Source organism: Triturus cristatus, chromosome 10, assembly GCF_964204655.1.
Source record: "Triturus cristatus chromosome 10, aTriCri1.1, whole genome shotgun sequence".
Taxonomy (NCBI): Eukaryota; Metazoa; Chordata; class Amphibia; order Caudata; family Salamandridae; genus Triturus; species Triturus cristatus.
Window position 1 is genome coordinate 840,682,259 of NC_140593.1, and position 25,981 is coordinate 840,708,239.

At 47.4% G+C, this 25,981-nt stretch overlaps 1 protein-coding gene across 1 annotated transcript in view; it reads right to left on the reverse strand.

Moving 5' to 3' along the window:
- The window catches only part of LOC146790116 (uncharacterized), a 61,100-nt gene that overhangs the window by 16,986 nt on the left and 18,133 nt on the right, over window positions 1-25,981 (reverse strand). Inside the window, exon 2 of the mRNA XM_085628474.1 lies at window positions 8,658-8,784. Within this exon, the coding sequence (XP_085484600.1) occupies window positions 8,658-8,784 (127 nt within the window). The remainder of the gene's footprint in view (window positions 1-8,657; window positions 8,785-25,981) is intronic.

The following is a 25,981-nucleotide window of genomic DNA, read 5'->3' on the forward strand; positions in this document are numbered from 1 at the left end:
TTTTCCAGATTTTCCTTACAAGGTGCAGCTAAAACGTCGCTCTTTTCTGGAAGTTAAACATGCTCTCAGGGAGCACAATTTGAAGTACGCCATGCTCTTCCCGGTGAAGTTACGTGTACAGGTGAATGGCAAGTCACTCTTCTTCCAGTCCTCGGAGGAGGCCTGGGACTGGTTGGAGGCGTGGCGCTCCTCTCCAGACCGGGACGCTGATTCCCGGGATCATCCACGCGACTCTGAACGTCTTCAAGGGAAAATTGGCTGAACTCATATGGTGCAGGTATCGTTATACTCAACACGAACTGAGTTTCATCTCTTGTACTTTGTAACTGGTTACGACCATGACTGTGGTCCCTGGGCCACACTCCTGGGTTGTTGTGGATAAGAATCCTATGCTACTTGTGTACGGGACAGTGTATATTGGTTTCTTCATGAACGAACATTTCAAGGCATTTGTTTCATTGGGACTGGGCCCCTTGAGGAAAGGGGAGAGATGAGTCTTGCTTTTTGAGGTGCACAGGGTTATGGTCTTCCGACTTGGCATTATTTGATTCTCTACGCTCTATTCTGGGCAATCACAATGCTTCTGTGGGGGGAAGAGGGCCGAATCTTGGGGTACGTTGGTTGTGTAGCATTTCCCTCTAATTGGGTTCTTTATGGGTATTCAAGCGCTCTGCAAATTGGGGTGGTGGGCAGTTCTGAGTCCACGTTGCAGGAAGGCAGGGTGGGGGGAGGTTCCAGGGTGTTTTATTAAAGCGTTCTCTTATTTTTTGTTTTATGTTGTGAGCAATCTGTCTGTGATGATAATGCACACTTGTACGGTAGTAGCTGACGCGCACTGTGATTTCACTTATATGTTTTTATGCTGTTTTCCATTATGCACAATTGTTATTTGGGCCCGATAGGAAATTGGGCTCCTGTTTCATGATTCTAATGAGTGACTCTCCTGTATTCTCCAGCTCCCTAGGCCTGCTCAAATTGATCACTTGGAATGTGAACGGGTTGGGTGATCGAATTAAAAGAGGGTTCGTTTTGCAATATCTGAACCGTCACTCCCCTGATCTTGTACTTCTTCATGAGACACATACCCCAGACACCACATACAAGGCCTTGAATCGCTGGGGCTACAAACTTCTCGCCCATGCGGGGTACACCAGGGGGTCCAGAGGGGTGGGTATCCTTGCACGTTCCTCCCTTCCCTTCCAGGTTAGGACAATTACACGCGATCCAGATGGGCGATTTGTCACTGTGTCCGGGGATTGGGAGGGCCGCTCTCTCAACGTGACCTCATTATATATACCCCCCAAACTCCATTCCTCCACTCTGGCCGCTCTGGGCCAACACATGCTGAATGCCGAAACCGGTCCCAGGATGCTTGTTTCCATTTCAGGGAAGACCTGGCTTGGCGTTTCGGGCTGGACTGTTCCCATGAGGCACAGGATAAAGACTGATTTGCATATGGCTGGGTCTAAACTGGGGTGGCGAAGTGAACTAAATAACGATGATGGATTCAACCCAGCTCTATGACTGTGGGTGAGTGTCTGAAAAATGTCAGTGCTCCATCCATCATCTCCTTGTGTTTGCTTTACATCTGATATTTAGGGATAGTTAGGTGTGTTTTGCTGCAAATAATCACAGTGACATATGAATATGTGAAGTTCTGCTTTGATCTGAAAAAACGAAACAAACACAACATTTCTCTACAAACTGTCTGTTTCAAATACTGTTTTCCGTTCATTTATTTTGAATATGGGTGAAGTATGAGAGTCTATTACAATTTGTGTGAGAATTATTTAATGTCACCAGGGCAAGATTCTCTGCAGAACCAAGCTGGCACTATCAGGGGACCCACTGAAAGGCTGTGGCCGTGGGCCAGAGCCCACTTTGCCCATGCCTTAAAACGTCTCTGATGGCGTTGCACAATTTTTACTGTTCGCTCAATGCGGCGCTTTAGATTTTCATTCAGAACTGAGCTGCCTGACTTTTAGTAAATTCGAGCCTAAGTGTCCAGACACCAGTGGATCAGGACTGAACTAACAAACTATAACTGAACTCAGTTGTTGGAGACTCAGAGCCGGGTAGGGGAGTCGCTCATAGCAAGGGTCGGACTGAGACAGAAAATAGGCCCAGGTATCCAAATAAAAGGGGTCCACATTAAAGAATCAGATAGCTGAAGAAGTGGCCCACATTCTGCAAATTGGGTCAGTTTTGACTTTGTAACGGAAGCTGCACAGGTGTTTTGCAAAGTAAGGGTGACTGCATGCTTTTTTGCTTGCTGCAGGCAATGTTTGTGATGATATCAGGGAAATCAACTGTAAAAACGGTCTATTCGGACCATAAAACAGACCCACACATAGCCAAAAAACATAAACCGACCCACAAATAACCTGTCAGACCAACCCTTCTGGCACTGCCAGGTTGCTCTATAGGCAAGTCCCACCCTGCTTGTAGCTAAAGAGAAAGAGCTGGGGAGATAATTGGTGGTATTAAGAATCTAAATAAAAATAAGAGGGGGCGACGACGTCTCACCTGCTAAGCCGGGGGAGACCTCATAGGAACACACACATTTTAATCCTATAAACGTGTGTGCTCTTGTGAGGTCCTGATGGAGGTCTGTGGGTGAAACAGGAACTGATCGAGCTTCCCTGTTATTACCAGGCACAGTGTTTATCCCAGAATATTTAGGATTGTGAATAAATGACTATTAGGAGGTGGGCCTACCCAGTGCTTGTGAGCGGCGGTAGTCTCCAGGTGGGCATTAAAAAGGTTTGCGCCTTTGCCTGTCTGTCTGGGCACAGTAGAAGCTGCCTTTCCGGGCATTGGGCATCCGAGCTTCCGAGAGGTCTGTGGTGAAGGTGAAACGCAGAACTTACTTCAGCTGTGGTTTTGAAGATGCCAGACTGTAAACCTCACCAGCAACAGATCCAACAGGAGCCTGCATTATTATTATTATTTTGAGTTTTATATAGCGCTAGCTAGACCCGAAGGTATCAGAGCACTTTACATGTTATGTGATAACGTCCTATAATACTTGAAATATTATATATTGCTATAAACGTTGTAGTGAATGTCTTTATCGCAAGAAACCTCACAGGCATGGTAGAGACGCTGACTTCTGAACTGTGGTGCGGTGCCCTGTGGCAGGAGGGTTCTAAAGTCGCCCAACTAATATCTCTTGATAAACTAACCCATGCCCCTATATGAAGGGACCAGAAAACAGATTCTATTGCAAGTAGGCCCGGTCAGAGAGTCAGCAAGGGAAGAATTTTTATTGTTCCCCCAGGGCCTGCGTTTTTTGGAATATTTTTGAAATTCCTGCAGCAAAACGTCTTAAATATTTCAAAGCAAAGCAGCCCCATTTCTTAATAACACTGCAGCTAACATGGCTGCCAGATGCTAGGCCTGGTGTGCTTTCTCTTTTTCCTGAGGAACAGTTTTAAAAAAACTGTTCCTCATCCTATAAAGGTCCGCTCTTCAGTTAGTTGACCCGGGCCCACAAAAAGTTTTGATATGCCTGACTGAGAGACCGGAAGCTCTGTCAGGCATACTTTTTAAACAGAAAATAGAGGTTGTGTCCGACTTTAAACAGTTGCAACCACAGACAGGGAAGTAGCTTGGTCAGCAAGATTGGGGGCGGGGGGATGGGGGCGGGGAGCTTTAGATTTTTCCGGCAATCAGACTGCAGGGTACATGAGAGGGGCCTAAGGGGCGATGCAAAGAGAGAGCAATGCAGATTGGTAGGAGTACTAGAATGCGGATTGGTAGGAGTACTAGAACGCGGATTGGTAGAAGTACTAGAATGCGGATTGGTAGGAGTACTAAGAGAGAAAATATATTTTGTAAAATAATTAATATTTTGAGGACTTTCAAACCAGAGAGGGAACTAGTTTGTGTGTGTCTTTGTTTATAAACATAGCTGGTGAAATCCCTGTACCCAACTATTTATAGGAGAATACATTTATTAGGGGAATGCTACACCCCAAATACCCCTCCTGGAGCTACGCCCCTGACCACAGAATCACTCTATAATGTAGAGTTGCGCTCACAAAGTGATATAAAGGTTCCAAAGCAGTCACAGAATCATACTTGTTGGGTCCAGCGTGGCTCCATACTGAAGTGGGGAAAGGGCATGTCCTGCCTTCATCCAGGAGGACCACTACCCATCATCCTACCCATCATCCTACAACAGAAAGGGCTGGAAGGTGAAACTCATGGATCCACTACCTCACCGACCGGTATCTCTGGCTCGCAAGCACAGACTCACCCTAGCTCGGGTCTTGAAACCAGAATGTTATCCCCTACCCATTAAATAAAAATGCGAGCAAAAAAGCAAGAAAGCGAAATAGACTTCAAGAGACTTGACATAGCTTGAAAAGCAAAGAAGAGACGATAAGGGTGCGGAGACAGAGGCTTACAGAATTCACTATGGGGTGACTGGAGGAAAGGTGAAGGCCCCTCCCTTTGGATGTGTTGTGAATTAAGGTGCCAGGAATAATGGTTTATTTCTTTCATAAAAGTCAACATATTAAGTAGTTCACTCTGCTTCTTATGTGAGTGTTAAGTTGTACACTTTGTTGCTTTTTTAGTGTTTCTTCTGTGGTGAAAGGGGGTTTGAGTTAGGAGTTTCTCCCGTTGTCGATAGTCCTTAGGACCTGGTTATGTGTATGGCAGGGATTTCATACTGTGGAAAATGCCACTTTGGCAATGACATGTGCGATTCCTTCAAATACTAGAATTGTCTGTAGACATTCCCAAATGACTTCGAACATTCCCAAATGACTTCGAACATTCCCTCAACAGTTGTTGAGCGTGGGAAGTCCGACACTGTGATTATTGAGAGACGCCTGACTCTAGTCCAGTGGAATGGGGGATTTCAGAATCTCCTGGCACTTCCTAAGACTTTAGAAGTATCTTCGCAAGGGTCATCAACCTATGAGCCTATGGTACCAACAACTCAGTCAAATATTAGCTTGCTGACTCTGTCTGGATCCGCTGGTGTCTGTAGAAGCGCATTGCTCCAATTTATGGGCACCCCAGAGGTGCAAGATATTCTAGTTCGTCTCTTTCTTGAGGCTTGGGTTTGTTACAGCATCATATATCAGCTATATCTAAATTGCCGCGGGTAAACACTTCATAGTCAGAAGAGCTAACAGGCAAAAATAGACAATTCTATAGGATGCCAGATTCACAAATGCCTTAACTGCCCAATGTACTTAAAATTATATGTGTCTCTGAATCAACTCTCTGCTTAGTTGACTATGTTATTATGCCTTTTTCCTTTCATAGGGTATCAGATAGAGATTCTGCATTATGAGGAAATATTATATGAAAACCCAATTACCTCTCCTATCTTTGTCCATAACCAGGAGACAACAAGTCCACTCAGAGTTCTTTAACTTTATCAAGGGACAGGGTTAACCATCTTCTATAGGACAATTAGAATCCGGCTATAGTAGCAATGTTGGTGATGCATAGTTGATATCAACTTTGCCCAGTTGAACGACTCTCCCCCGATATACATACTGCCATTTTGTAAACAAACACAAACAATTCACCTCAAGTGATACCTGGAAACCATATCCTGCATGTAGTGACCTTCTGCTCTGGATTTTATGTCCTACCATCCAATACCGAAAGGCACAGATTCTACACCTTATCCCCCATGTAGACCTCCCACAACAACTCTGTATCTGTAACAATATCTGGTGAGACAGAAGGAGATAGAAGGACGATAGACAGTCGAGGATCCATATCTGTTAGAGACACGGAGAGGGTCTGAAGAGTATGGGGATAGGCACCTCGTAGAGAAGTAGAGGGGCAGAGAGTTGGAGCCATACAGCGTGGGGTAATACATTTTAAAAGCAGAGGAAAAAAGAAAGGTGGAGCCACAGAGCTTGGGATAGGCACTGGGGCGAGACAGAGAGGGTGAGCATTATCCTATGAGACCGGTCCGTAGTAGTGAGATGGAGAGGGTGAGCCTTAACCTATGAGACCTGTTCGTAGTAGAGAGAGACAGAGAGGGTGAGCCCTAGCCTATGAGACCGGTCTGTAGTAGAGAATCGGAGAGGGTGAGCCTTGGTCTTTGTGATAGGTCTGAATTAGAGAGACGGAGAGGGTATGCCTTAGCCTATGAGATCGGTCCATAGTAGAGAGACGGAGAGGGTGAGCATTAGCCTTGGAGATCGGTCTGTAGTAGAGAGACGGAGAGGGTGAGCCTTAGCCTTTGAGATAGGTCAGTAGTAGAGAGACGGAGAGGGTGAGCCTTAGCCTTTGAGATAGGTCAGTAGTAGAGAGACGGAGAGGGTGAGCCTTAGCCTTTGAGATAGGTCAGTAGTAGAGAGACGGAGAGGGTGAGCCTTAGCCTTTGAGACAGAGAGGGTGAATCTTAACCTATGAGACCGGTCCGTAGTAGAGAATCGGAGAGGGTGAGCCTTGGTCTTTGTGATAGGTCTGAATTAGAGAGACGGAGAGGGTATGCCTTAGCCTATGAGATCGGTCCATAGTAGAGAGACGGAGAAGGTGAGCATTAGCCTTGGAGATCGGTCTGTAGTAGAGAGACGGAGAGGGTGAGTCTTAGCCTTTGAGATAGGTCAGTAGTAGAGAGACGAAGAGGGTGAGCCTTAGCCTTTGAGACAGAAAGGATGAGTCTTAACCTATGAGACCGGTCCATAGTAGAGAAACAGAGAGAGTGAGCCTTAGTCTTTGAGACCAGTCCGTAATAGGGAGAGAGGGAGCTGTGAAAGGAGAGCAATAGATGGGATGAAATATCTGGTAGAAACAGAAGGGCACCGAGACAACAAGCGATAGAATATGTGGTCAGAGATTTGGTAAAGACAGAGGAAGTCTGTGAGGAGAGCAATACATTTTATGGGGACAGGTAAATAGGGGAGCCAGAGCGAGACCATGAGAGTAAGTCACAGAGTATGCTACTGGTCTGTAGGGCTCTCACTAAGCCATTAATAAAAACTAATTCTTCGAGACTGCACTGACGAGCATCTCATAGTAAGTTGCTGTCAGAGGCTGCCAGTTTCAACTCTCAGTGTGAGAGAAAACAGCATAGCTCTGGGGAGGAGCAGGAGTGAATATGTAGAACGTGGTATGAGAGGGTTGGCAGGACATAAATAATTTTTGGGGATGGGGAAAGGGTGAGGGGAAAGCATTAATGACGATGGTACAATACAAAGAAGTTGTCTTTTGTATATTTGGTCGGGTAATGTGTTGATAATATTAATGGTGAAGATGGTGGGTGGCTGGGCACCTCATATTTTTGTAATGTAAATGTAAGTTTTGTTTGTAAATATAAGTACATTTGTGTAATTGCATGATAGCAGAACTATGGACAATGATTCTATGTGGCAAATGGCAATAATTGTTTAACATCGGCACCATGCCAAGATGGCGCGGCCTTTCTTGTAAACAGCAAGGAGTTTTCAAATGTAATCAGTTTTTAATTGCAATGAATTTTCATGTATAATTTTGAAACGTGTCCGGCGAGCCTGATGACACCGAAGAAGGCGAATGCCGAAACGCGTTTGTTGAGCACGAGTGATTAAATCTTTAAACTCACCCCCGCAAGTGCCTCTTATTCAGGGAGGGATTTCCCCTGACTTTGTGAAGCTGTAATATATATATCATGTGAGCAGTGTTTTAAGATATATATATATATATATTCGCGAAGATTCGTCGACCGGCGCCAAAGTTATTGGAAATAGAATGTTGCGGATTTCCTAGGTCCTAACTATAACTACCTACTGGCAACCGCCAGTAGGTGATATATATATATGATTTTCACTTACCCGCGATATACTTACATTTTCATTGTAAAGGAATTTATTTATTTATTTATTTATTTTATGGAGTTTTATATAGCGCTAACTTGACCCAAAGGTATCGAGTATCAGAGCGCTATACATAGCACCAGTTGCGTTACATGAGGTCACATTCATTTTTGTTAGGCACAGGGAAATTAAGTGATTTGCCCAGAATCTCAGGATGTTCAGCGTCATTGCCCAGACTCGAACGAGGGTCCCAGATTCGAGATCGACAGCCATAGCCGTTAGGCCAACTCCTCTCCCCAGGTATGCATGGTAAAGGCATATGCGAAGAAAAGACTTGCATGGTTTCCCGTAAGATAGAGGGTGGTGGGTGTGCAACGGGACACCAGATTTCATTTTAATATTTCGGGGGAGTGGAGACAGATGTGGGGCCTGAAGGTCTGGGTGTCCGGTTGTGTATGGCCCCTCCTTGATACCCCTGTGTTGCTCATCAGAGAAGGGTAAGATGAGAAGATTCATAAATAACATAACATTTTACAAATATAACTGTGAATGAAGGAGATTTATTTTTACCTCAGGGTTCTGAATAACATCACAGATAACTCGAGCTCCACTCTTGTTGTCTATTTAATGTCACTCCGACCCCTCCAATGAGAAACATCCTGTTCTGCACAGTTACCCATCCAAAAGTGCATGTATTTACCTGGCAGAGGGAGTTCTGAGGGTTTGCTATGGAGTATAGAAGAGATACCTGGTAGGGGATGAGGGGGCCAGTGGGTTGCCATTGAGTATGGCATAGGGGGCGCTGTAATAAAGAGGATGGGAAAAAAGAGGGAGGGATAGGAAGATGGAGAGGGGACAAGGGATGTGTACTGCTGGCGTCACCTTGGCACGCGGACAATGCGCGGGTCAGCATGGCGTTCATCTTCTTCCACATGCTCTCCTTTTCTTCCTGGAGCCGCCTGAACTCCAGCCACAGCTCGATCATGCCCAGGTGCAGCCGCGGCACCATCTGCAGGGGGCGATAGAGACACAAAGGAAATGAAAGGTTTTTTTTTATTTTGTCGTTGAAGATTTACAAATATCAAAATGTTTGCTAATAATACAAATAAGTGAGGGAAAGAAGCCTTTTTATAAATCACGAATTATTAGCCAGTGTGTTTCAGTGTAGTAATCAATACTGTTTTATGTGAAAAACGCTACACCTTTTTTATAGACCTATGGTGTTATTAGAAGCGTCACACTACCACGTCATTACTGGGTCTTTATGAGCTGTGCAGCTGGAATGAGGAACAACCCGTGGAATCTAGTATAACTGTACCAATTTCCACACTCTGTGAAATGTAATTGAGACCAGGCCTGTCCTAAATCATCTAACAGCCCAACTCACCACCGCCATATTGTAGCAGAACTGGCGTATGTGGTAGATTGCCCAAGGCCTTTCTCCATGTTCTTAACCACTAGCCTGGTGGTGGGAAGCCAAGTAGTGTGGGATGGAGATGAGGTGATTGACCTCAGTCGATCAGGGGCAACTTTAACTTTAACCTTACTCCTCTTGAGGAGTTACGGCAAAAGACCAACCCACGTTATGGTTTTATGTCAAAATATTGATCAATGAACTATCAACCTTTCAGATTTCTTGACTCCAAAATATTGTCTGCTGCTGTACGGACAATGTACTCATTCAAATGGAAGTCTAGATTTACTCTCCTACTTACATATGGACTTACCTTGATGATATAATGCAAGTCGATATATGTGTAGGTGATATTGTAAGCTCTGTATTCTAATATGATACCACAAGCTATACTCTCTGTGCAGGCAGGCACAAAACCTGCCCCTGGTGTTGAGTACACTGTGAGAGTCCTTCCCAGACGTGTTAAGCACAGATCCACACCTTAAAGAGCCTGGCCTTATTTGAATGTATTTTATTTATTAGAACATTGGAATGTTGGGAGTGCCAATGAAAACAATGGAGTGCTCTGGGCTTCTAATGCCGGTAGAAACCCGGAGCTCCAACATTCCAATGTTTGTTCACAGCTGTTGTTGTGAACAATGGCCTAGCAAAGCCAGAGGGAATTTCAACCCCCTCGGGCTCCATGAGGCCTTTGTTTTACAAATTAGAACATTCTGTCTTCGGGGGCAGAATGTTTTAATACCCTTAGATCCCTCCGTAGTGGGCTCTACCGGTCATTAAAGGCCACTCCCTTGTTAAAGGCCCTCGTCTTTGGCTCGGGCCTTTAACTCTAGAGCAGGCCTTTACTGGCCGGTAAAGCCTTTCTGTAGCTCTTTTATCCACAGCATTGAACCCACTGAGCACAGAAGCCAACTGGGGAACTGGAAAGAAATCTTTCGCTCAACTAACAGTAAATTAGAGTTGTTTAGGCAGTTTATGAAGCTATGTAAGTCTTCAATAGTCCTCTTAAATAAGTTAATGTTTTTGGTCACCAATGTGTCCAGGAGGATTACAAATTGGATACTAAAAGAGGAAAATTATATTTAAGGACATTTTAGGCATTAATACGACAAGCAAAAAGAGTGAAAACGAGAGCACGTGTAGGATAGGGAGCAGATACAAGAAACACAGAAGCAGAAGGAGAGTCTAAAGAGACCAAATAACATAGCTTGGGATTGACTAAAGAATAGCAAATTCTAAATACAAGACAAAGAAAACTAAACCTAAAGCAAGGAAACCATGCTGAACCAGATTATATGAAATGCGTGAATAGGATAAAAGTGCAACTAAAATACATGCACAAACATATTGAGTAGCCTGACATAGAGCAACAATATATTTAGGAAGATCAACATAAAGAGGGCAATAGTAATTGAGATGGAGGAAAAGTCATAGCCGGAATATGTGGAGCAGCGTAACATAACAAAACTTATTTTTGTGAAGTGCACGTTCATTTCTCGGGACATCTTGATTCTGAATAGCAGGTGTTTAGTGTTAGCCAAATCAAGGGTACTCAATTTTCTGACATCGGAAGGATGAAAGGCTGGCTGAACCTGCCGGAATTTCAACCTTTGACTATAATGTCAAACAATGAGTGGAAACATTACGCCACTTGGCCACAGATCTGGCAGAGAAGAAAAGTACTTCCATTTGATGGGGGTGAAGCTTAAGAAAATGTGATGGCAAGGGGGCGTAGCTTAGCATGCATGTGTTATGTTATGTGCACATGTAAGGTGGACATTTTGCCTTTGGAATAAAACTGCTGCATTTTAAGGAGTCCGGGGTGACTTTCCAACCGATTCATAGGTTTCCATTACATACCACTGTGAAGTTGTGCAACAACAGCGTAAATGAATGAAGCCTGAATGGATATGTTCCTATGTTAGATGAATGTGTCAACTTTAGTGATTTGTGGTTGATGATGTTTGACGGGGGAGTCCGGTGATTGTACCAAATCGCTTGTAGGATTGAAGACATGCCACTTGCCCAACAGCAGAGTGTGGCAATCATCGTTAGCAGGTGCTGTTGGGTGCCCTATAAGCCAATTAATGACATCAATGGTAGGAGTAGGAGATAGGATACCTGTTTCGTCTTTATATGCCATTTTATATGATAAATAGTACATGGTGTGACATGGTGACGAGTGCTGTTATGAGCTCAATGAATCCCAACCACATGGTCTATCTGTGCTGCTCTTGACGTTTGTGTGCAATGTCCTATCTAAACTGCATTGTTGGATTGTGAGTATGTGTTGTACAGTGAGAGATCTGTACTGTCGCGGTACTACAATACACAACTAAATGACACATCTATGCCGTGCAGCATATGTAGGCTGTGTTCTGTCTAATGAGCTTTGTTCTGATCAGCACTACCACAGAAGTTGGGTTAGTCTGCATGGGTGGAGAAACAACAAGCATTGGCATAGTCAATAGGTCTCGCCTTTGGGACCTTATAAGGGTTCAGCCATGCCACAGTTGCATAACTAAATACTTATAAGGTCCCAAAAGCGAGACCTATTGGCTATGCCAAGCGGCCGTGCAGCCATGAAAGTGATCGCGATCAAACATCAAAGCGGCCCTGCATCCGCGAAAGTGAAAGTAATCGTGGAAAAGCACGGCTCGCGCGCCCGCGCACATGCACTATAGCTCTAGGCTGGCCTGGTAGCACTTTTTGGAGCCCTCTCAAAAAGCCTCGCCAGACCTGCGCATGCGCTGGGTCAGGCGAGACCTAAAAAGGGAAGAAAAAAAAAAGAATCGGTAAACAGGTTATTGACAAAATGTACATGTGTAAGACAGGCGGCTTTGAATGCCTCACTTGGGAGACAGCTGACACCTATTGTCACTGAGACAGGTGGTAGCAGGACTATCCATTCTGATATTTCACTAGACATTGGTTCGCGTGGCTGCAGGCACCCACACACATTTCCTCTCCGCACCTTCACCACCAACATCTGGACCCCATGCCATTCTGGACTCTACAGCTTATATTACCCTGGACCAAAGGAAATGAAATCACTTTTGCATGACAGCTGGTGACCCCTCACCACTTTTTCAGTTTCCCTCCCTCCCCGCCGTGTCAGTTGCCCTTCAGACAAACACATTCCCGCCGCATGTCCCGCCACGAGGCCACTAATATCCAAGGATAATTTTACTCCTGAGACGATAAAAACTCCTTTCCCCAAGCAGAAATGAAGCCGCCCTGACCCCTTTCACAAAAAAACAGATTCAGTGCAACACCAAGGAGGCCCCAGGAGACAGGCCTTTCATTCACTGCGTAAACATGGGTTGTTGGTGATTTAGCGCAATGAAAGCAACTCACTTTCAAATACAGAGCATTAGGCCCCAAGTAAAAACGTTTCGGGTCAGGTAGTAGTAAATATACTTAGCAACGAAACGCGCGCTTCTGGGCAAATCACTTCAGCTAATAGCGATTGTAGTTGTGAATTTGTTTGACACAAAAACCCACCTTACAGCGGTTTGTGTCACTCTTCTATATCGCATCTTTAGTCTTTTATTTGCCAACTTTATACCATACAGTTTAATGCACAGCATTTGGTGTTGAGATGTGACAATGAACGTTCTCTGTAAAGTGCGCCTAGGAGCTAGTGCTGCATCATGGAAGTGCCCCCCAAAAAGTATAATTCTCTTTCATTTTAGCTTAGTTAGGTTTTAGCGTCATGGGTAGCTATGTTGCACTAGTGTTATGAACAAGTTCCTTGTTGAAGGCAGTGACATAAAGAGCTTGCTTCTTTGCAAACGAGTGCTTCTACTAATAAGAACGCATGATAGAATGTAAATACGCGTAGGCTCCACTTTGCATTTCTTCCGTATGCACCCCAATGCCTCGCCATCTTGGAACGGGACCGCTTGAAAACCAAAGAGAGGGAAAGGAAGTAGTTGCTCCCGTCTTAGCCATTCACTGATGCGCGAATGCTCCTTTTAACACTCCTTTGTCAAGTTTCTTGCCTTCAGTCGTACCCTTATGGCAGCAGAGCAGATGTTGAACGCCGCCATAGCAAATTTACTAACTCCTGCTCTCGAATATTTGGAGAAACCTCAACCTTCCAGGAGTCTCCAATTTACCTTTCAACTCCAATCAGTAGAGGACATTTGTGGCATGGGATGGGCAGAGTGAACGACAGTGTCATTTAGTGACGACAGCTACGTCATAAATGGCATGTGTGTGGTTCCATGCATCCTGTGTGCAGACTGTGAATGACTACCCTGGCTACCTCAATATTTGTGTCACCCTTCACTCATGTGCTTCCAGCCTTCAGCCCCATGGAAGCCTTGCATATTGGAGCAAAGTATGTGGCATGGAGTCTAGTGGTCTGACAGCTCATCTAGAACCCAAGTCATTCACCAGAATGCAGGGGCGGCTACTCCGCTATGGCGGAGGAACGTTGCCCCACTGAAAAATAAAAAGATAATAAAACCCCTCTATCATAATTTTATATTTCTTACCATATTGCCCGCCGAGGTTAGGGCGGGGGTGGGCCCATGCTGACGAGCGTCAAGGAGTGGTAGGCACTTATAAGTGCACATGTCAGTTTGGCCGACCGTCTTAGGCAGCCAAACAGATGGACGCACTTAGGTTTCTCCAACCCAGCTGTGTTGTACAGCTGGGTTGGAGAAAAGCTGCAGGCTCCCTGTGCCTGATCGAGCGTTAAACAAGCCTCCTCAGGCCAATCCATGAGCTGATCTCATGGTAGGTGTAGCATGTGAGCAGCGTCTGGATTGGGTGGGGAGGCTGTGCAGTGAAGCCCATACACTTTTGGGACAAGAGGAGCAACAAGGCGACCGGCAGCGGGAGTGGAGCAGTAGGTAGGTCTCTTCATTTATTTTTTAAAACCCAAGCCCCCCCGCCCTACCACTTTACTATAGCGGCAGCCGCTAATGACAGTATGACTGACTCGGCCAGCATCTCAATAGCCAAAAAATGGGCGGGGAATACTCTATCATCTCGGATAGCCACACATCCATCAGATTCTGACCCCGCACTACAAGGTCTGTTTGGAATACCCTGTAGTCCATTCTTCCTCTGTTGTTCTCATGCAACATAGTGACCAGACACTAGCTCCCTTCCAGGCTGTCTGCAACTGCTGGACCTGCTCAGGGTTGGGGTTCTTCTCTTGTGCCTTTTCCTCAGGTCCAAACACAAACCTACCACCAAAACAAAGCGAAGATTGCAGCCCAGATAGCAACAATGAACAAGATGCAATCTTGATATAGTGCTAACTTTCTCATAGCTCCTTGGCTACTTTGGTATGACAACTGTCGCCCGAACCTCACCTAATCCTCCTTCAGGCCTCGATTCATAAAGAGCCTCTGCACTTGTGATGGAGACTCCGCAGTCATGGCAGGGGCATACTCGTGCCAGGACCTCAGCATTGCAATTCATCATTACGGAGGTCCCGCCAAGAGTGCGGCTCCCGCCACCACTGCGGGGCTTCTGTCACGAGTGCAGAGGCCCCTTGTGAATTGGGCCCTTACTCTTCATCTCATAATCAACTTCAACCTCACTCCACCCTTGGCTTTACCTAAAACTGACCTCGCCTCTGGGTATTCTCAAACACAGCCATCAATTCACCTACACCTCAAACCCACCCTAATCTGACGTCACGACACGTAACTCAACTTCACCCCAACCCTTCAGCACATAAACGTCACCTAAGCCTGGGCTTGCCTCAGCCTCACCTGCCCTCTCCTTAACTGACAGCTCAGACTCATCCTTACCTTGCCCTAACCTTTCTTTAACATCAACCTAAGCTCAGCTTTTCTTTGGTCTCAAAGAAAGCTCTAAACCGTCCTCCGCTAGCATCATGAGTGCTATCATATGATAGCTCGGAATGCAAATGAAAAACAGATCAGATTGGAAGAAAGCCCAAGTTGCACAATAACAGCAAAGAAATGTTCGTGTAAACATCAATAACACAAAAGACTAGTCAATTTGAAGGTTAGCATTTAGCTCAAAAGAGGGCACACATGTTCTTACTGCCCCTTGTTTACAATTTGCCAATCATGCATTGTGCTGATTACATTCAGGTTTTGAACTCAGCTTCACCACCAGCTTTAAGCTACCTGTAAAACTTAGCACACAAACGTGGTAATAACATGAGCATAATGTGATGAGCAAACATTTCCCAGGGGCCAAAAAGTTTGGTCGGTGGTGTGATGGATGCCAGTAAGGGGTGGTCGGGTGGGAGGGGAGGTATACGTTTGCTGCAGGTGACGCGACGCATGTACATCTACTGTCTGAATTGAATCGCATCATGTGAAACCAGAAAACCTGGGATCAATCCTGGCTTGCCCATTGTGTGATTGTAGGGAATTGTTTTATTTTACTTGGCCTCCATTATCACATATATAAGGGCCTCAAAATACATGACCTCAGGATGTGCGCCATACAAAAACTTCTGTGTTTGATTGAATAAACTTTAATCTTGTTCATGTATACTAGCAACCCTGGTCACCCAAAGCGTGCACATAAAAACTGACTGGCCTCTTAGGTCACTATTTGCACTGCTGCCAGAATGGAGGAGAAAGCAAGAATATTTCTAAATTCATGTTTGAAAGCTATCACTTTTAAAGAAAAACACTTCTCAATTCACTGATATAATCCGATTTACTAAGGTGAAATAGTTCTTTATGTTAATGAAACACACTTCTGAATTTTGAAGAGCTTGCTGCAAGATGTCTTTATAAATTAAGGTGTTCCTAAAGTTAAGCAGTGCAGGGCACCCAAATAACTTCCTCCCATTAACAGCAATCAACCTTTAAATAAAAGCTTCTCCATTTATTTAACATATTTTTAATGTTAGAGCTATGTTGAGTAAACAGCAGCCCAGTGCTGCTGTTGACCAGGGGGCAACACATAGAGGCCAGGAGGGCCACATGCGGCCCCTGGACTGTACTTTGAGTGTCACTGGTATAAGTTATTAACCTACCCTTTTTCTGCAGATTACTTTGGGACCTTTTCAGGAATCCTGAGGCAGACAAGTTTCTGGGCTAAAATGTTACCAACGTGAGCATTTTACCACTGTGTCCTGGGGCTTTACCTTACTGTTGCACCCAAAACTGAGCACCGAGTACACCGCTTTAGCACTTGGCCTAAAGGATAGCATAGTTGAGCAGCCAAGACTAACTCAGAAAGGAGGTGCAGAGTAGAAACTTAGTACTCAGTGAGACACATAATTGAAAAATATACTTACTGTACGCAGGAGCCCATTGTCCTTCTGGTAAATATGGTTGGGACAGGTTTTTTCCCAACCTGTGAGTTGCCCTGTGTATCCTTCTGACAGGAAATATTGCTTGGTTCATGGTTGCGAGTAGCAGTTGCCAAAGTCAGACTTTACCGCAGTACCCCTCCCTTGCACTGTATCTCCGTCTTTTAGTTCATGGTGGCTTGATTCACTCGCTTTCGCCAGCTGAGGGGGGGGGGGAGGCTGCCCTCTCCCTACAGAATGCGATCTTGTACAGACCACCAGATTTGATCATTCTGATTCTGCCTGACCCTGCTGCGGACTCTTTCCTACTTCTTGTGCGCTGGTGCGACCCCAGATGAGGAGGTAGGGTGGCATGCACACAAGTGAGGAGATAGCTGCACTCTGCCAGAGCTGCTCAGAGTTCGGTGGTTCTTCTTGTGTGCTTTTTCCTCAGGTCCAAACATAAACCTATCACCAAAACATAGTGCCACCATTGGCAACACACCCCTCCCACACAAACACATAGCATGCATGCTAAATAAATAAATACACAACACACTTTAGTTTGGGTAAATATTGCTGCAGGTTTATTCCATACAACAGTATGCAATATGGTGGGTTATCTTACGGGCGATCCAAGGGCAGGCAGCTGTAACCAACTGTGCTGCCTGCCCGCCTGATGAGCCAAGCCGAACTGGGGAGAACCCAATCAGTGCTACACCTTATGGGGTGATCCTCTTTCCAGATCACGTGACGCATTGGTCCCTTATTACTCACACCCCTTTCAGGGCAGAGCGTAGTAAGGCAAGCCCCCGGTTGTTCAGGCCCACAACCGCCCGAAGGACTAACAGGGCGCCGACACGGTTTACCAGGAACCTCCCATGAGGCTCCTGGGATTTGGCTCTGGCACCCCTATTGTGCACTGCAGAGGTACCCTTCTGTACCCATTTGCTTCCAGATCGCCCTGTATCTCCGCCTGCAACGAAAAAGAAAACATTACAACATTCCATGTATCTTGCCTGCCACCCCCACGCCGGGTAAGCGGTAGGGTGGGAGACAGCGTGTCCGGCGCAAAAGAGGACGCCGGAATGGCGGGGGAAGGCCTATATACCTTCCCCCAATCCTCGGCGCGCCGGAAGTGACGTGCCTAGCGCGCCACAGGCAAGGGTGGGGAGACTCCTTCCTGAGTCCCCGCCTTAGAGAGGGGGGGGTGGGTTGGTACCCAGATGGCACTAGAGGGCCACCCTCCTGAGTGGCCCCCTGCGTGGGACACGGGCAGCGGCATAGTGCCACCATTGGCAACACACCCCACCCACACAAACACATAGCATGCATGCTAAATAAATAAATACACAACACACTTTAGTTTGGGTAAATATTGCTGCAGTATGCAATATGGTGGGTTATCTTACGGGCGATCCAAAGGCAGGCAGCTGTAACCAACTGTGCTGCCTGCCTGCCTGATGAGCCAAGCAGCACTGGGGAGAACCCAATCTGTGCTACACTTTATGGGGTGATCCTCTTTCCGGATCACGTGACACATTGGTACCTTATTACTCACACCCCTTTCAGGGTGGAGCGTAGCAAGGCAAGCCCCCCGTTGTTCAGGCCCATAACCGCCCGAAGGACTAACGGGGCGCCGACACGGTTTTCCAGGAACCTCCAATGAGGCTCCTGGGATTTGGCTCTGGCACCCCTATTGTGCCCTGCAGAGGTACCCTTCTGTACCCATTTGCTTCCAGATCGCCCTGTAACTCCGCCACAGGTCTGGAGGTGGCCTCTGTCGCCGCCAGGGCCCCCCACCAAAACAGCTATACTCTTACCTGCAACCTCTCATCTCTGGAGCCTCCTGCAAATCTAGAAGGAAGAGGTCCATCCCTACTGGTGATAGATGAACCCCATCTATATCACAATAGCCCTTGACGTTAGCCTGGATCAGCTAGTGTCTGATGAAACCAAAGGCCCTTTTGGCCTGTGAACTTGTGCCAAGAATTATTCACCCTCCTGCAGGAAAGTTCCACTGCCTCACATGACTCAGCCCTGTGCCAACTCTGGGCGGGACAATTTCAGACACCATGGCTCACATTGCCCCATCTATTTGCTGATCCCCCCTAGCTGCCTTCCTTCTAGCACCGTGTGTGCCTGAACACCTGTTTCCCCCATCTATGGGACAGCAGCCCACTTGTTAGGTGATCGCTCCCACAACCCGCCTCCCTACTTTGGCTATGAGTACGAGAAGGATTATATTTAACATTTGCACAGTCTCTTTGCTATCTATTTTTTTTTTTTTTTTTGAAACCGTTTATTGCAATCTCAAATATATACAGGTATGGGCCTACAACCTTCCGGCCGGCCGCTAAAGTGACAATAACTAATGACATACAGACAATGAGGCACGTAGCTTTACATAGACACTAAGGCAAGAGGTATCCACAACGCTGGCCATATGGCTCTGAGCCCACAATCTCTTTGCTATCTAAATCATGACGCACAGGAATGTTCATAACTAGAAGTATGAGACAATCAGCAAGGGTGCCCCCCTGCCCTTGCCATGCATGCCTTATTCCTTATGGGAATTTCGCCTGCTCAGCTACCTCTGTGGTGAAACCCCCTAGGCATACCAGCATAGAGAATCTGTCTGATTTGATACAGTGCGCACTGTCTGCAATATGATGCCTCACATTAAGGATTGACTAAGTCCTACTTTACCCCCATCCTAGAATATTCCCAAATAGGGGAGTGGGGGGGGTTCACACTGCCCACCCTGAGCAGCCCCAGCGGTGGAAAATTACCTGCTCCGTTAACTTTTCATTTTTGGTGAACACTGGACGTGCAAAATGTTCTTTTTACATAGTAGCCTTTTGTGGTTGACACCTTGTTTCCTCATTTCTTGGGACAGCAGCACACTCTGTTGGCTGACCGCATCCTCACCCAGCGAGGCTAATATAGCTAACAGGGTGGGGCATTTGAGCTTAACAGCAAGAACATGTCACCTGCCCTTGGTTCTGGGGTGCACTTACTCCGCCCCGTTGACCAGTTGATTGCACAAACCCCTTTGATTGCTAAACCCTGGTGGACATCTTAATGGTGTCCAATCTGGTTGGAAACAATAAATGTCTTGCGCCCACTATTGGCGACACCTCACCCTTTCGTGCAGTGACAACTTATGCAGCGCAACCCGCTTGCTTAACTGCCGTCGGATCACAGATGCACAGTACTTACTGTCCATCTCTGACCCTGGATGCTTTAAATCCGCAAAAGTGTCGGAATCCCAGATTCCCGGTTTCATGTTTAGCTGCAGTACACCTTCAGTGGATCCGCTGGGAGATACCACAAACTGCATTGGTTATGCGAACCTTAAGAAGTACACCATTTTTCACCTCTAAATGAGACTGGCTCCCCACAGCCAGAGACACGCATATGTTAAAAATATTTACTGGTTTTTGCCTCTTGGCACCCTTCTGGTTGAAGCTCTGTGTTTTTGTGAAGCGCGCGTGCGGGGCTTGATGTCGCTGAATAACCGGTGTATGTTACCCTCTTGCTGAAACTATGTATCGCTAACTGCACTACTTGGATTGACGGAATGCTGAATGCTTCCTAAGGACGGTAGACTTACTGCTCCAACCCAGTTCGACCCCAAAACTTTGGGAAAACCCAAGTAGTAACCATGTCCTTCATGGTATATCAACCCCATCGTTGACTATCAACGTATTTGGGACACAGGTCGAAGAAGATGCCCCTTCCAGTCTCTGGTTCTAGCCCATGGAAGGATAACCCATGGGGCAGACAAGTCTGTGGGAACCAGAGGTGAACAATATGTGCAAGTCCCCGCCCCTGTCTGGATATTGGGAATGCCAAATGGTCTATAACACCTTGTCATTATTTGTGCTCTAACGCCGTGTTTACCAAACTTTTTGCATCGCAGTCTACTTGTTAGATGACACCTACCACAACCCACCTGCTGCCCTGGCTAAAGCGCGGGTGAATATGTCTTAACAGAGGCTACCTGTAACCTGCCCTTGTTTGCAGAGGGCACATTTGAGCTGCATCTACCATACATAGCAAGACACGACAATATTGCGAGCCCAACTCCCACACAACTAAAATTAAACATAGTCCATCAGGGTCCGAGGCCTTGCCTTTGCCCTCTGTGGTGTGACCTGGATTGCTCAGACAGGGCAACATGAGGTCACACATTCATGCGTACCCGTTCTTCTTGTGCTACACTTGCTGGGGGATTAGTATACTCCTCACCTGCTTGCTCGGAATTAGTGATGGTCCCTCGAGGGGTGAAAGGTCAGGGCCTTATCCCTGAAGCTTGTCCATCCAGAATTCTACAGGAAATCTACAGCATTGCTTTGTAAAGCTGTTCCTCGTTCCACTATTAATTATGGTCGTTATGCTCTCCCCAGTTTGAACAAACATCTTAGCTAATCGTATGCCTGCCTAATTCCCAGGACTGACTGGTTTAATGCTTTACAAATGAAATTGCCCAACCAAATGAGGACTTGCACTGAAACTTTACTGGGTTGTCTCAGCTAGAAACGCCCCCCAAGTGTACATGGTACCTGTTTCTATATGGTGCCAGCAGATGTTCCTCCTAAAGGCCCTTGTAGCCAATTGCACTATGCAGTCTCAACAACATTTCGCAGCACCTCTCTTTGCGTTGTAATTGCCCAGAGTAAGTGTAAAATTATACTTTCCCACCAATGGGCTGGTAACCGGCGGCAAAGAAAGACAGAACCTGGGCATAACCTCCCGGTTTCCTACAGTAAAACAATAATTATCTTGCACCAGTATCAAATGTGCCACATGCACCCATGCCCTATCATCTGTTGCTATGCAGATGTCATCCAATTCAATGACATAGGCGACATATCAACCAGTTCTTGCCTTTGTGGTCAACAAAATTCCCGGGATTTCTCCACTAGTACCTATGATGCTTAACCTGGATTTGTAAGGCACACATGAGGTTCGACGATCGTCCCAATGCTAGTCGCCATATTTCCAACTTATCAATATCGTCTGACTTACTGAGGGCACTACGAGGACTTGTGGGACGGAATAACGGTCTGAAGAATTAGTGCCAATTAAGAAACAGCCAGGAAACATCGACATCATGCCAATGGGGCCACTTCCCTGAAAACCGGCCACAATCCAGTACCCCCCATAATACTGCAACCCAGACGTACACCCGGGGAGCAAACACGCGACTCTGGTAAAGGTGAAAGAACGTGCAAATTACATCCCTGCAACCCAGGAATAATACTAAGTTAGAACCGCAGATCAATATAGGCAAACAAAAGGACAGCCGAACACAGCTGTGCCACATCCAAGAAGAACCATCTACAGTTTAAAGCCCACTGAGGGGAGAAGTACAGTTCCCGCGTACTTTGAAACCACAACACTAAAGAGGAGGTAGACCTCTCTGGAGTGCCCCACCTTGGCCCACAGACATGCACGAGTGCTGGGGGGGGGGGGGTGAGGGTAGAAAAACAATGACCAACTGATGCCCCGGGTGGGCGTGCATCCCTAGTCTTGGTGGGAGCACAGCCCCCAGCGTTGAGGTGTGGGCATACTCCGTGCTCCTGTAGGGGCAATTGGCAGCTGAACTAGCTGCTGCTGTGTTACAGTGTTGAAAGCACATCACCGTCCCCACATATTGGAAGTAATCATTCGGAATTTGGACGAGTGTGTCTGTGCACTGTCAGTAACCTTCCTCAAAGTGGGCATGAAAGAATTGAACTGTATCAATTAAAAGCCGTTCCAACAGGTGCCCCCAATAATTTTGGCCGAGGGCGGCTGGTAGTACTACCGCATGTGCTATTGATTACAAGTAAATGCACTCCTGACCTCAACCTTCAGGATGCCGTGTTTTAAATGCCTCAGAGCCCCCCACGCGTGCTGAAGAAGGCCGTGCCGTGCCCTTGCCTGATATTTTGCCGCTATGTCACTTCATCCCTATATTTACTACAAAAGGAGCACTACACCTACAACAAGCCCATCCATTGGCATAGTCAATGCTTCTATTTGCATAAGATAAATAGGCCACAAATATGTTAACAGTTGCATAGCCAACCGAGAGCTAGCCGCCTCCATCCAAAGCTGCCAAGGTTTCAGATTGCTATGTGTGACATTTTCATAATTTCAGCGCAACTGTGAGTGACATTCAAAAGACTATGAATGACACTTTCTTGGGAGCAAAATCAATCAATAATACGGTACATATCCAACCTACCCATGCCAGCTACCCCATGCACATTTCAGAACAAGGTTAGGGCAGCGGGACCTGTGATGCAATCTGCCGGTGTAGTTCGAATTCTCTCAATGGCTCCAACAGTCAACCCCATAATGGGAAAGAACTCCCACTCGGTCTGTACCCTTAACTGTATTGGCATTGAGTGGTCCTATAACGAATTTTAACAAATTGTGTGCATGTGTGAAGGCGTCTGCGATGCATGGTTCATGTCGTGGCTGCTCAAACACTTACGTGCAGTAAACTGTGCTGACATCGACACTGTGGGACTGTTGTTAAATAGACATGCTAGTCAGACGGGGGATATGATAGGGCTTTGTGCTCCTAATGAGCATAAATCCAGCTGAAATCTCTGTCAATGCCTCGAGCAACATACTACAAAGGTGACGCTGCACCCCCAAGCCAGGCTATTGGGTGATAGTTGCATCGGTAAGTAAGCGATAACTATGGCTCCGTTAAAAGGATGTTGAACATGCTGTGGTTACATCCCTGTCACAAATGTCTACAACTACAACTTTATCGCTGCGTTACTCCAGTGCACACCCCAACACGAGCCACCATCGACACACATAGCTAACAGCCACACGCCTTCTGTTGCTACTTTCCCCAGTATGGTGGGGCCCCGCAAGCAGGCGGTACTCTGGCGCCTGGCCTCACAAAAGCACACTTGCCCCACCAACACCCTCTGGTGGACTGCAGACAAGTCAGAATCCAAGCCAACATTGATCACCCCCATGTCTCTCCGTGGGGCACACCATCCACTCAACGTGACATGGGAACAGCCTCCCTGCGACGGATTGAAGAGCCAACCTATGCCTGGACACCTGGTGTCCTTCCTCTCATAGCCCGACAGTCAACCTCTGCGTAAAGCTCTTAGAGCGGGGCGAGCCACAGATGCGACAGTGTCTGCCTGCCTTCCCAAAAGAGCATATTACCTTGTGTGTAACATAGCTCCAAACAACCAGAAGTGCAGCGCCCAGCGAGCACCTAACCGTGAGGCAAGTGGCTAACCCTTGCGCACTGCAAAGCAAACTTGTTGGCTACCCGCACCACCGTCCTGCTGCACTGGGGGAAAGATTGCCCCAGAGCCGGCTTTAATGTAGGCAGGGTGAACGCTGGCGCTGAACCCTGCCGCGTCCGACCACGAGGAAAGCTTTCCCTGTGCGGGAGGTCGTCGGCCGAACAACATCACCGGAAGGCCACAATAATCATAGGCAATCTTGAGGAGAAAACGCAATGGGAAAGCCCTCCCCTGCCAAGGCAACTTGAACAAAGCCGGTCAGTCCACGCACCGGGCTGCCGCTACAAATGTCCTGGTCACTCCCAGGTCGAAATTACGTGCTAAGTGTTGGGGGCAAGAGAAGGCACCAGTCAGCCTCTCCGCTTGTGGCACAGGGGGGAACTCTCGCCCCACAAGGAAAACAGATGGAACGTGTCTGAAACGTAAATACACGGGGAGTATAAGGAATGCTGACAGACACCGGCCCGAGCCCCAAAACACACCCGAAGGCAACATGGGCCAAGCGATCAGCCCTCAACATGGGATGGAGAGCCCACTCCGACCCCGCCCGTCTCACTATTTCGCCTATGACCAGCCCAGGTTATTAGCATGCAGGACGCACTCCCCACCTCCGGTGCTGAGAGCGCTGCCTGCCCAGCAGACAAATCAACTTCAATTTGCCGCTACCCAGGGCCCGGCTGGGGATCAGGCAGGCCGCCAAGCTGCGCCCCCTGGCAAAACAGGGAAAATACACAAAGGTCAGCTTGACCTGGACCCGCGCCAATACCAGAGAAATCCCACCTGCCTCCCTGGTCAAAGAGACATTGACGACAGACATAGTGCCAATATCGGCAACAGTTATCACAACACACATAAGTACATAAATAAAACACACGACACTGAATGTAAGTGGAGAAATATTGCTGCAGGTTTATTAGCATAATAAATATGCAAATACGGTGGGTTATCTTACGGGCGATCCCAGGGCAGGCCAGCCCCAAGCCGCCTGCCCGTCTGATAAGCCTAGAGTCACCATGGCAACGCCAATTGGTGTATACCAAATGTTGGGAGGGTCCCCCCCTCCCATCCGTGGACCTCCAGTCCACATGCTTCACACGCCCCCCCGTGATGGGTGGGCGGAGCATACATGGCAGCCCCCGGTTGCTCAGACCCACAACCGCCTGTCGGTTAGCGGGGCGCCGTAGGTCTTCCAGTGGACACGCTAAAGATCCCTGGGTATCCTGGCTTAGCACCACACGGTGCTGCTGCATGCTATACCCCTTGGTATGTGCAGACCCTGGATCGCCCTGTAACTCCTCCTGCAACACAAAGTGAAAATTGTTAGAAAAACCTGCCCCCCCTTTGTCCCTCCGGATGCCGGGTAAGCGGATGGGCGGGCAAGGCGAACGAGCGGACAAGAGGGCGAGGAGGGGGCGGGGACAGCATATGTACCCCCCTTTGCTCCTCCCCGCCGGAAGCAGCTACCTGTCTGGGGTCTCCCTTGGTCAAACCCAGGGACACGACCTCCCACCCCTGTGCCTTCCTGTGGCACTAAGGCGGCCGCCCTCAAAGGGGCGGGCCGCTGCGCAACCCCCCCCCCGGGCAGCCTTACATAGTGCCAATATCGGCAACAGTTATCACAACACACATAAGTACATAAATAAAACACACGACACTGAATGTAAGTGGAGAAATATTGCTGCAGGTTTATTAGCATAATAAATATGCAAACACGGTGGGTTATCTTACGGGCGATCCCAGGGCAGGCCAGCCCCAAGCCGCCTGCCCGTCTGATAAGCCTAGAGTCACCATGGCAACGCCAATTGGTGTATACCAAATGTTGGGAGGGTCCCCCCCTCCCATCCGTGGACCTCCAGTCCACATGCTTCACACGCCCCCCCGTGATGGGTGGGCGGAGCATACATGGCAGCCCCCGGTTGCTCAGACCCACAACCGCCTGTCGGTTAGCGGGGCGCCGTAGGTCTTCCAGTGGACACGCTAAAGATCCCTGGGTATCCTGGCTTAGCACCACACGGTGCTGCTGCATGCTATACCCCTTGGTATGTGCAGACCCTGGATCGCCCTGTAACTCCTCCACAGCCTTGGGAGTGGCCACCGTCACTACCAGGGCCCCCCACCATGGTAGACCTATTTCCTTACAACCTGCTGCAGCCAAAGCTTCCCCTAGGTCCAGTAGGAAAAGAACCGTGCCTAAACTAGAGAGGTGCACCCCATCTCCCTCCCGGCACCCTGTGGACTTGGCGTGTATAAGACCATGCCTGATGAAGCCCAA